At 33.3% G+C, this 13452-nt stretch overlaps 1 protein-coding gene across 1 annotated transcript; it reads right to left on the bottom strand.

Moving 5' to 3' along the window:
• Window positions 1–212: 212 nt before the first annotated feature.
• Window positions 213–7210, bottom strand: Uch (Ubiquitin carboxyl-terminal hydrolase). Its single transcript, XM_076503127.1, has 10 exons — window positions 7096–7210; window positions 6824–6835; window positions 5687–5815; window positions 5283–5439; window positions 4464–4549; window positions 4213–4260; window positions 2627–2702; window positions 2065–2123; window positions 1215–1304; window positions 213–602 (listed from the first exon to the last, which is right to left on the bottom strand). Exons 1-9 carry the CDS (start codon window positions 7132–7134, stop codon window positions 1215–1217), a joined length of 696 nt encoding a protein of 231 aa, XP_076359242.1. The 5' UTR covers window positions 7135–7210; the 3' UTR covers window positions 213–602.
• Window positions 7211–13452: the final 6242 nt, after the last annotated feature.

Below are 13452 nucleotides of genomic sequence, written 5' to 3'. Positions count from 1 at the left end.
CAATTAACACTAATACACAAGCATGGAATGTCCACATATTGATAAAGAATAGTGAAATCAAGTTATAAGTTATACAAGTTAAAAACAATATCCAAAGAAACTATAATGCTGTATTAATATTTTGACAACTCAAAACCAAGTTTAAGCATGCCTAGAACAAAACACTTTACCAAATTTAATATTTGGGTTTGTGGAGATTTTGTTAAACTAAGTTTTGATAAATCCAAAGTTTAAGAATCAAAAGAAACACCAAGACAGGTTACATGTTTAAGATGCCAAATTTAAAATATTTGAATGCAAGTATTAATTTAATTATTAACAAACTATTATGTATAAATAACCTGTAATAAACAGACTGGCTACAACAGGGTAATGCCTCTAGAAACTTAATAACAAGCAAATACTATAAAATGTGACCAGTGTATCAAGAGTAAAATACACTTTGTTAGCAAGTAATAGTGCTATAACAATAGAGGCAAGTGGAGCTGCAAGTTAAGATAACTGGTTTTAACAAGGAAAGTGATACAAAAAGGTCACAATAATCCAACGATGTCAGCATGATGGAATAAATCACAGTCAATGCACACTTAGTGTCAGGTGAGCTGAAAAAAGAAGTTACCAAAACATTTAATAATAATTAAAAAAAAAGTTAAATATTAACCAGCTCACTGAAAATTTAAACTACACATCTTGAAAGAAGTTTTTATACATAAAAGTTTAAGATGTATTTATCCTAGCAGCATGACAAGAGTACTGTATGTTGCTTTCAGAATCTAGTCTGATGTCAGCTGCTGACGGGTGTCATGTTCAGTAATACAGTTACCTTGTTAACTAAATACATTTGGCAAAATATGTATTTAGATTTATACAAGTCTTAATATGAAAAGATTAGTCATGTAGTTATATTCTACAAGATAACATTTAAGGGTTGCACTCCAGGGTTTTTGTCGGCAACATGAAAAGAATTATTCCAACAAATAGTTAAAATAAGTTTACTTGAATATTTCTAGCAACTAAAAGTTTTCACTTCAAAAGGTAACCATAGGCCACTCTACAAAGCAGCAGATTGTGTTAAATCTCTGTGATAATTTTAAATTCAAAGTTAAGCTTATAAAAAGAAATTACATTTAAAATGACAATGTTTGATCATAATTACAGAACCCACTCCTACTGGCAGTGGTTGTTTAACTGTTAAGTGGTGTAATTAAACATACCTAGTTGGCAGCAGCTGCCAGGGCCACAACATTAAATCTCACATTCTCAGGATCCCTCTCTATAAACTTCTTACACACAGCAGCTGCATCCTACAAGTTAGAGGATATTCAACTATTAGGTAAATCTCAAAACTTTAAATAGTACATAATATTACAACCAAGAACAGACAAGTTTACTCACACCTGTAAGTGAGAATCTTCACCTTAGACCCAGGAAATTATCCAACAACCATCAGCTGGTTTGAAAAGTTCATATTTTACAAGTCTGTAAGTAAGCAACTAGAAAGTAAAGTTTAACTAAAGTTAATTTGTAGGCTTACAATTTTAAATAAAACAAATAGATGTACATTTAAGGACATCTTACTATTATTGTATAAAATAACAAATTTAAACACCTGACACATACAGCAAACATTAATTGTCAAGTAGATCTGAGACTGAGAACATAAGGGTTAGTCTTACAGACGTTAAACATGCTTTAGTAAAAGGTAACAACATCCTGTACAGTTTAATGTAAGAAACAAGTTAGTCTCAAAGTAAGGAAGCCCTGGAATCATTACTTATGTAAGTATACAAACAAGTTGTTGGTACAGAAAGCTAGTTGTAGCTCACAGATCAAAAAAAATGGATGCATTAGATATTTTCCTTGAAGGTGGATAAGTGAAATTTAAAAGTTCATTAATTAGGCTTAAACATATTACATTTAAGTGATAAGTTATTATTGTATAGTTAATTTAAAACAGAAGAAATATTAATTTAAAACAATTACTAATTAACTGGTCAGATTTTTGTGGTTTTTAGTGCTAAAAACCCTTTCCTACATACAGGACCAGTAAGGAACTAAGCCTACCTTTAATAGAGTATCCTTTGAAGTTGGACCATGGTTAATTGGAAAGGCTTTACGACCATCTAAAAGGTGGATGGTAAGAGAAACATTATTTCAAAAGATAAACTAGTTTTAGTTGTTTATGAAAATAAAAGATTAACTACTGTAACATGTTAATTTTAAAAAAAGGTTCCATTTTAAATACACCAAAATTAAAGATCTAGAACTTGGTGTCCATATTAACTAGTTTATTTAATACTTAATGAAGTATATTCATCTATGTACCGACATAGGGAGACATTTATGAGCGATATGTTTTGTATATCCAGTTGTATTTACAGTAACAACTAAGGTTAAGGAACTTTTAATAATTCCAAGTGAATATTTATCAGATCAAAGCACACAGTCTATAAAATTACCAGATTTGATGACATTAACAAAAGTAACTGGTAAACAATTCTGCAAATAGAAACAAATAAACTTAAGTGAGCTGAACAAAAGTTTATTTACTGCCATTCACGTAAAGATCAGTTGGTTTAGCATTTACTCAAAGAATGAACAAATTAAAGTATAGAAGAAAACTTACCCAGTTCATACAGGTTACCATCAACTTCTACAAAAGCTACAAAGTGTAGGTTCACTTCATCATCACTACTGGGTGTCTGTAAATAACAGTAGATATTTAAACTAGAAATACACCCACACCTGAACATTAGCAGTGTTTATAGTTAAACAAAGACTTAAAAACAATTCTAGTTAAATAGTTAACTGGGTTAGGTTTATTTTAAAAAACAGTACCTAATAACAAATTCACTAAAATACAACAGGAAAAGTGAAACTGAGTTAAAACATTAAGTATTCCAGATGCAAGAAATGAAAACCATCCAATATTAAGTCTTGGACAATAGTGTAGGCACACTAGACTTCAGTTACAACTACAGTAGCATATCTGGTATTTGGGTAAACTATGGACATCCTAGTTATAGGATGTTTCACTGACTACCTTCTATAATTCTTTAAGCACACTAGATTAGGTCAAGTTAACTTGTCAGGAAAATTGTTATAATTTACCCACATTAACCATTATCAAGTCTTCCTTCAATAACATTAAGATTGGAAGGAGATAAGGCCAGAAAAATGAGTAGAAACCAGTTTTGTTCTAGTGTCAAACTTTGTTCCCTTTAATTATCACAGTGGACAGAAATCTAGGAACACATTAATACAGAGAAATGGACACTTCAGAATATCCACAAAAACTAGGTAAGCAAATGAATGACTTTCAAACAAGTTAAATTATAATTACTGTCAAGGTTCTGTGAAGTTGAGATCAGTTAGTAACTGAATAAAAACATTCTAGTTAACTTGCATGTTACAAGCTATGCAACATTACTATACATACAAATAAATGCAAGACCCTGAACACAAACAATACACATTAATGACCAAAACTGAAACCAAATAGGATGGATCTTGTTATTTGTTCATGTAGTTTAGAAAACAAATTATGTTAGAACAGTGTCAAGACTTAAGTTCTAGCTATCTATTCAGTTTACTTAGTTCATGTAATATTTGGAGCAGGAACTAATTACTACAGATGTAGTAATACTCCAAAACCAAACCTTTGGAGAATTTACATGGAAAATTAGTTCTTAATTAAACACATGAAGTTGTGCAAAGTTTGGATACTATAGCACTCTGTTGGGTTTCACAAGTTGGAGATTTCTTATAGTCATGTATAAGAGAATTAATTGCAGGACTATAGTAGTACATTTTGGATAGCAGATGTTGTGACAAAGACAGCTTTCTGATCAGAAAGTGTATATTTAAACATGCACACTTTAATACTGAAAGTGTTCAAATATAAGAAAGGTTTAGTTTAAATACACTTAGATTAACAAGACCCAACATCAGCTCATGATCTGATTATCAAATCAAGGTCAACATAATTCAAACCTATTTAAGAATCACAAAGCTATACATCTCACTTAAGATAGTTTTAGACATAAGAAGTTTACTTAAGTCCAGATTTGCAATCATGACATGATGTTAGTTTAAATATCTAGAATTTGTACCAAGTTGAGGTTGCTCATTTAACAGTAATTCATACTTGTTACTGCCAATAATATGGGTATTCAAAGAAATTCAGGAGAAGAAAACAAAAAACTTACTCACCTGACTCTGTCCTTCTTGTGCACTCCTTTCATGAGTTGCAGAGATGTCCTAGAAAAAAAGATATAATATCTGGAAAACAGAGTTAGATTTTCTAATAAACTATATACCATCAAGTTTCCACAACCATATGGAATGTTTGTCTAAGACTAAATAAAAATTAAAGAATTATAATGGCAAACTAGTTTCAACTACACAGTTACATTGACAAAAATAGAACTGCCAAGTATACAAACCACTTCCACAGTTCTTACCTCTTCCTTTTCTAGGCACTTCCCACGTTCTTCAGGTGACAGATCTTTGGTTGCATTCAGGAACTTAGCCAGAGTGGAACTGTCCTCTATCAGAGAGATTTACTGTAAGAAACTTCACTAGAAAATGAATCAAGACAACTCGATATAGGTAGTAACACTCACTAATAAAAGCAAAGGAACAATTTTGTTTTAATCAGGTTTGTGGTAACCAGTCAAACTTTAATTCTCTGTATATCAGAGAGGACATTTGATTATATCTTTACTATATGGGTTTGTTGTAGCAAGTAATGTATTACTAAAAATTCACACTATATATTTCTAGTCAAATAGTTCCTAGACTTACATTAGGATTATGTTAGATATTTTATAAATGTAGGGTGACCTTTCATACCAGATAACCAAGCACAAACTACAATATGTACAAGTGTTGCCAAGCCAACAGCTACTTTAACATTCCACTTTATCTTTTGACCTGCTGACCATTGGGATGCACGTAAAAATATAAACCATAGCTTACAACACAACATTTCTTCAACTCTAACATATTCATGGGTTTCTGATGCACATGCAACTATTGAGACAAATTTAGAGTTATTGGACAAGCAGCATCTTGGCAACACCAAGTTTGTTTTGAACATGTTCATTAAACATTGTATGGTGGTGGACAGTAAGGGTTAGCCACTACTGAAATTTTGTACACATTTATAGTTAAGGGTAGGGTCACCTTGGAACTATAGATCTGTATTACCAAGTATGAACCCACTCACTAGTGACCAGTGGTACCACTACACTGAACAGAAAACTGCTTAAACATCTCACCCAGTTTGATGGATCCAGTGTTATTAGCCACAGCATGTAGGAGAGCCACAGTTCCACATGCATTCTTGATAGTCTGGTGCAAGAAATACACCTGGTCACTTACAGACTGACCAGAAGCTCTGATGGTGTCCTCTTCTTCCTTTACTAGCTTGTCATGCTGATGAGAAACAGTAACTTGTATGTTATGAATATCACTGACAAACTAAAATATACAAAACCCAATTTACCAAGTAAATAAAACTATTGCAGGTTAAAGGCTACACTTCCCATATACAATTCTTAAAATGAATTGATTCATGTTTAAGAATGTTACACTAGAAATACTCCAAATTTAAATAAACTGTCAAATGCTTCTCATGTAAGAAAGTCTTATTAAAACTATATTAATACAGAAAACAAGTCACCTCCTGTCCCAAAGGATAAAGTAATAACACAGCAAGTACTGGACTAGGAATCATAGCCAATAGGTCATCATCTAACCCAAATACATCAACTACTGACCAGTCTTTTGGCACTCCCAGCTTGTAAATAAACTGAAACAAATAACACATTTAATGATGCACGGGGTTTCTGAAACTTAAAGTGAAAGATAGTACAGTCTAACTTAGATTAAAAACTTAGAACAAATACAATACATAACTATCACTCATTTGTTTGATACAAAGTTACCCACTAGTAACCTTACAAAACTCTTAAGGTTGATTGAATTAAGTTACTCAGAAAAGTATTAAAAAGTTAATTTATGATGAAAAACCTACTTAAAGTAGTGATGTATTCAAGACAGCTTGTATGGGTACTGAAACTTTAAAATAATGTAGAAAACAGTTCACCTTTCTTAGATTGTTTATCTGAAGAAAACCTAAAGAATTTTAATAAAGTTTTAAAACACCAATACCAGTCATCTTGAAATACATTAAAAGAAAAATGTATCTCAAAATTAACTAAAAACAGAATCATTCAGGCCATAACATCTGTTGGTGGGTACAAACTTAAGTCTACACTTAGAGGTAGCAGTTTGAGAGAGTAATTTCCAGCTACATTAAGAAAAACAAAGTTTAAGACTGCTTTAGCATTGCAAAATTTCAAATGTTGCCTCTCTTTACTTGTTTCTAAAACTTCCTAGCATCATAAAATAAAACATTTTAATAATAATAATAATGAAACGTTGAGAAGAGAAATCTAATTTGTACTAGACTAATGAAGAAATAATTTAAATATTAATATATATATATATATATATATATATATATATATATATAGAGTTAGGCTAAATTTCGCAAGGATAAAAAACATTTTGACGAAAGGAATAACTTGGAAGTAAGAGTTATTCGTAAGAAAGGAGTCGATATTGAATCGATAACAACTGAACAATGCAACGTTCAAAAGAGATGTCGTAACCAAATGAACGACACGATGTCACTTCATACAGTTTTTCCTGGAACTCAAGCCGACAACTGCGGGTAACAAGAGACTGCCGCTCAAACTCATAACTTGGATTGTGAATAAACTAGTTTGGGACAATATTCTGGATAACTGCTTACCTTATTCATTACCTGAAAAATAATAAAATAAACTTTCAAAGTCAGATTTACAAACATAAAAAAAAAACAAAATTGATTAAATATTACGATAACACAACAGTGCTACTACGTCTAACTAACAGTAAGTTAAACAAATCCTACGCTAAACTTAGACACTACTGGAGTAACATATAATAGGCTTAAATTATACCTAACTTAAAAAAATATTTTTCGCAGTTAAAAACTGACTAACTTACTCTGTTGTAATTAACTTTGTTATTCATAATACTTACATCAGGATTTGATTCCAGAGGTAACCACTTTGTAGACATCTTGACTAGTAAATTTTCCAACTAAATATTCACAAAGAGAACAGAACAACATTTGGCGCCGGTTTGTAGCTTTTATACAAAAACTTCCAGCGTACTCTGGGGAGAAACCATTCTTCTTAGGGTGGGGTAAACTTGCCAGATTAAATTCTCCCAAGTAATTAAAATAATAAAAAGTAAAACAGAAATACGTTTGTAAGTAATCACGACAAATAATCACAATAAATTTTATTGTTAAGGTAATATCTGCAACTTTCTCTGACAAATAATTTCAATACACATTAAAACATTTAAATTAAACAGTCGATTTTATTTTAATAATGAGCAGGTTAGTTCGAAATATTAACAATAATTAGTCATATGTAGTGTTAAAATGTTTAATAATCTTCACTAAAGAGCTCTGATACTGAATAACAGGCCTTGGTAGCAGTGGATGTAACAGTTGCGGCACAATTCGGCCAGAAGATTTAACTCAGAGTTGTCTGTTAAGGTCTAATAATTTAAAGTTTCACTTAAGTCGAGCCACGAAGAAAATTTTTCCGTGAAATCTTTTAAAAAAAATTAAACTAAACAATGCACAGAACCAAAATTTGTATCCAACTTTAATACAAAAGGAAGAAATGCACGAGGTGTAAAAAAAAAACCTCTAATATTTTGTTTCACCAGTTCACATTGCTTTCCCACCCTCTAAGTCAAGTTAAACGTACAATAAAATATATGAATAAATCCCACAAATAAAGTTAAAATAGGAGGTCCAAGTCACAAGTTACCAAAACAAAATTCGAGAAATTCAGAGTTTCTTGCGATCTAAATATATACTGGGACAAGTGTGACAAATACTTATGGTCGTTATGGGTGGATGCCCCACGAGCTGAAACGATTTATTGACTTTTTCTTTCTAAGACTCCTGTTGGTGATGTAAGATAATACACAACATGGTACAGTTACTACTGGTTTAAAAATAAGGACACTCATTCTAAAAGGGCGCTGTGACACTTGTTTTCCGTGAGTAACTTTCTAAGTGGTAATCGTGCTCTTTAATAGAGGTAGCAGCAATTTTTCTCTGGAACCCGGACAATTCTATAGGAAACGAATTTTATTATATACCTAACACTCATTTCCAGTACTCTACTTTTAACTGTATTTCTCTATATTCTATACCACGTTTATGGCCAGGTGGGTTAAGGCGTTCTACTCGTAATCCGAGGGTCGCGGGTTCAAATACCCGTCGCACTAAACATGCTCGCCATTTCAGCCGTGGGGGCGTTATAATGTGATGGTCAATCCCACTATTTGTTGGTAAAAGAGCAGCCCAAGAATTGGCGGTGGGTGGTGATGACTAGCTGCCTTCCCTCTAGTCTTACACTGCTAAATTAGGGAGGGCTAGCACAGATAGCCCTCGAGTAGCTTTGCGCGAAATTCAGAAACAAACTATTATATACTTGAATAATCAGTGATGTTCTTTGTGAACCTGACGATAACCGAAGAAGGTCGAAACGTTGTTCGCTCCTCTACGTAATATATTTTCTCAACCCAAACAAGCCGTTTTTACACATATATATACATTTGAATGTTTATAACTCCTCCACGTGCAAAGAGGTAATCATGTTCTCCACAAATACATAAAGTGGATTAGACACCTGACCGCAAGGGAATATATCTTGTTTTATAGAGATTAACCAAGAATGCTTTGGTGTCGAACCAACCACCATGGGTGTGAAGCTATATATTGTTTTACCAATGGTGACCAGCCATAATAGTAAATTAGAATTTACTGTTTTTGTATCAGTTGATTTGAAGATTTATTGGTGTTTACTGATTCTGACAAAAGAGATTTTAGTTGAATAGTTAAATGCAGGTAATTTCTGCCAGGAATTATTTTATTTCACAAAGTTTGTAACATTCTATTGAGTTTTACTGCTCACAGGTGGTAGCACATTATTGAATCACGACTGCCGACAAATACTTTAAGAAAGTAGTCCGTGCAAGTTTCAACAGTAATGTCACAGACACTTGAAGCAATGTGTTGAAATCTACTAATGTATGTGGTGCGGAAGTCATATATGCACGTGTTTGTGATAACGTGCGAGCTTGCAAAATACATATAATTTTACATAACGTCACTTTCAGGTTGTGTCCAACACAAAATGAATTAATCGTTGAGAACACTTGTTAACCATAGTTAAACTTTTGAAAGAGAGTACGAGAACCTGATTAGCGCTACTTAGAATTGTGAAGTTAACTATGGCTATTGAACTTTATATAAAAAATAGATGACGTTTTGGTTAACTTAGTGTGAATGTAAGAATGTTTCAATTTTTCATAATTAAACACTCAGCAGGAATCGGACTTTACAGAAAGGCATGATAGTAATGGTTAGACTCGCTCCACGCCAGTAGGGAAACACATTTTGATCTGTGTTTCGTAAATATTGGCTGCTAACATCATAATAAGGTCCAACTGCAATGTACGTTATTGAATCAAAATACCTGTGAAAAAAGTAAATCGGAAACAGTTTCACTAAACATAGCAAACATAGCTTTGTATGCTCAATGTTTTGTTTGATTATGTGAAACACTTTTTGATTTGACAGATGGAAGTACTTCCAAAGCACATAGTTTTCGAACTTATTTTTAGCGTTTTTCATTAAGAGTCAATTAGAGTACATGAAGATATAGTACTGGAAGTAAGATGTAATACTTTCACGAGAGATGTGGTTATTCTCCTCTGTACTGAGCTTGAAAGAAACTTGTGTAAAAGAAGTAGGTAACTATTCATGTGTGTTTAATCTAAGTAGGTCAGTTTCTTTCTTACTGGGCCCAGGTTCACGTTTTATAAAACAATTAGAATAGTAAAGGTAATAGGATGTAATGATCGGTTTAGATACAGCTCAGAACACAAGGATACCTGCACTGAATGTGTAGTAAGGATCGTATTCTACAGTCACACGAGCCTTTAGATCTGAAACTTGACCAAAGTTTTGTGACCAGTAAGTGTTCTTTCAAACTAAACCTGCGTCTTCAGTCCACACTTTTCCTATTTAAGATCAAGCTCTTCAACATTCTGGTTATGTTTTTGCGACGTGTTAGTATTCTCATTGTTGCAGAAAATATACTCAAATCACTTATAAACAATAAGAGAGGATATGGCGAGTAATTTCTGTTTAATTTTGTGGGTGTTTCTGGCATTAACTACTACAGTTGGGTCTTACTTTCATGTTGTTAGAATTATGGATGAAAACATTAGTGGATGATGCATCCCACATGCAGGCTTTGAATGTTCCAACTATTGGATTAGTCCTTCAACCTTGAAAACATCACCAAGTGCTATCTGCCATCTCAACATCAGTAGTTCTTACAACTGAACTCACAACATCCAGTGTGCCATTCATCTGGTCAGTTCCGATATGATGAAATTTAGGTGTAAGTAAGACGTAATGAATCGTCGGGAAAATACATGCCAGATGTTGTGTAAAAGAACAACCATCATGGTATATGAATCCACCTGCAGTAGGACCACTACATTACTTATCCCAGCACATAGCTTTACAATTAAACAAAAGATCATTCAAGAGACCCAGCTCTTTTTATCACAACTACAGAAGCAACCTACCAGGTGACATTAACCATTGTCCCAACACTAGCAAAAGCACCACTAGCTGATACCATGATTCTTCGGTGTCCATCCAGATTTTGACTTATGTAAGAATGGAAGAATAACACTTCTTATTCCACGAACGACAGGAAGTCAGGTGGCTGGAGGCCCGTCCATTCTATAACGACAGGAAGTCAGGTGGCTGGAGGCCCGTCCATTCTATAACTTTAAGGAAGACCGTATACTAAAACCTGAAGATCTATGTGTCATTGTATGAAGAACTCCCATCATTCTATAACTTTAAGGAAGACCATATACTAAAACCTAAAGAGCTATGTGTCATTGTTTGAAGAACTCCCATCATTGGTGCACTTCACAACTTTTCCTTTGTAAGTTCTCAGTCAATGCTTGGCTGAGGTACTACTAATGTCATAAGTGTAGGATAACAAATATTCTCAGGGAATCCAGCACTTCGAAGGCTAATCAGCACCTGAAGTAGGGTAATAAGTTACTTGTGTAAATGTATTGCACAAATTCAGCTTTCATTAGTTGCTATGATCATCATTGTAGGATACTCACTACTAAACAATGGTACACGGTTTTAACACTGTCTTACCTGACAGCTTCAACCAGTGAAAATCATCTAAATGTGGCTTTTCAGGCTTTATCAGCTAGTTATTAGTGCTGTTGGTCAGAGATAGGGCTTTAATCTACTGTTTTAAGTGCGCCAGACATCATACAGTCATTGCTGTTTTAGGATGATCAGTGTCAGGAACCTTTGCAGCACCAATTAAAGTTACTTATTTCCTCAGATATGACTGTTCCTCTGGTGGCAAAATCTCCCACTTGAGTGAAAGAACATCTACTTAAAGAATATGTCAGCTCTTCAGTAAAGGCATTTCTTTAAACTCTTTCAACTCAAAAGATTAACAAAGAACCAACATACTTATCATAATTATTATCAAAACAGAAAATTCTACAAAAATCTTGTGGCCATAATATAAAACTTATATTTCCTATCAATACTATGGTATTTTTAGGTGACACCGATTTTTGTCAGAGTATTAAATAAGTGAACTTTATAATGGAAAGATCGATTAGGAAAGCTGTGAAATAAATAACAATGTAGCTTATGACTGAGTTTTAAGCTAAGAAAACAAAGAGATTGAACACGTGATTTGAAACGTAAAATAGTCAAACACACACACACTGTATATGTTTACAGACACACTGTTACTTCCTACCGAATCTGTGAATAAATAAACATTTGTTGTCTCGAAATACAATTTTCTGCTGACCACGCCACGTTAAAAAGTAATGTGTCAATCCAACACTTTTTGCTTAATAGTAACATTGGATTTACACGTGGTAATTAGTGTTAACCACGCCACTGATCATTCTCATACAACATAATTAAAGTTTTAACTACTGGATATGATTTACTTGGCTAGTGAGGGACCTTAATTTCGTTAACTTACTTGTAGAATATGTTAAATTGCAGCAATACATTCCCATTTTCAGACCAGGTATTATCTACAAAATAATAACAAAGGAACAAAAACAACTCAGTGATGTCGAGAAAACCCACTTGTAGAGAAAAATATTTATTTAAAAACGGCTCGTTTAGGTTGAGAAAATTTTTTTCGTGGAGGAGCAAACAACGTTTCGACCTTCTTCGGTCATCGTCAGGTTGTTTGTTTTCTTATAGTAAAGCCACATTAGGCTATCTGCCGAGCCCACCGAGGGGAATCGAACCCTGATTTTAGCGTTGTAAATCCGGAGACTTACCGCTGTACCAGCGTAGGGCAGGTTAACAACGAAAGAAAGAGGCAACTGACCGGAAGCTGACCACATGTTTAAAAGTGGTTGTGTAACTGACTGTCGGAATGTAGAAAACGGTGTTAGATGTTTGAATATATAATTTTATATTATTTATTTTATTATATTATTTTTAATACATGTACAAAGGTGTTCCTTTGTATTGCTTTATTTTGGGCTTAAGTTGTTGTATAAGTAAGGGTTCTTTAATTTTGGGTTTTGTTTGTTTCTTTATTTAGTATTTGAGTGTTTTCTATGGTTATGTTGTGTTTGTATCCCCAAGTTCGGAACAGGTATTATCTACAAAAGAATAACAAAGGAACACAAACAACTCAATGTTTCTCTGGATCAGCGTTCATTAAAAAAACACAAATTGCACAGAATTAAGCTGACTTAAAATTTATTATTTTTACATTAATCTAAACACTCGACTCGTAATCCGAGATTAGAGGGTTCGAATCCCCGTCATACCAAACATATTCGCTCTTTCAGCCGTGGGGGTGTTTAAATGTGACGGTCAATCACGCTAATTGACGATAAAAGACTAACCAAAGAGTGGCAGTGGGTGGTAATGACTAGCTGCCTTCCCTCTAGTCTCACACTGTAAAATTAGGGAAGGCTAGCGCAGATAGCTCTCGGGTAGCTTTGCGCTAATTCAAAACAAACCAGACCATACAGTGATCTAAAAAGGTGGATAATACCTGCATAATACACGACTACTTTTTAACAAAGTTTACTCTTTGTATAATTTTCAAGCTTATATTATTTATAAGTTATCTTCCTTAGTATTAAAACTACCATTTCACACAAAGATATTTTTATTTCAATTATATATTATATTCAGAATTCTTCTATTTATGAAATACTGTTAGCTGAATGTTATTATTTTAAGTTAATTAGATTAAATAT

This window comes from Tachypleus tridentatus, chromosome 6 (genome assembly GCF_004210375.1).
Source record: "Tachypleus tridentatus isolate NWPU-2018 chromosome 6, ASM421037v1, whole genome shotgun sequence".
NCBI classification, from domain to species: Eukaryota; Metazoa; Arthropoda; class Merostomata; order Xiphosura; family Limulidae; genus Tachypleus; species Tachypleus tridentatus.
Note: the sequence above shows the minus strand (reverse complement) of the source record. Positions and strands in the feature narration are given on the sequence as shown.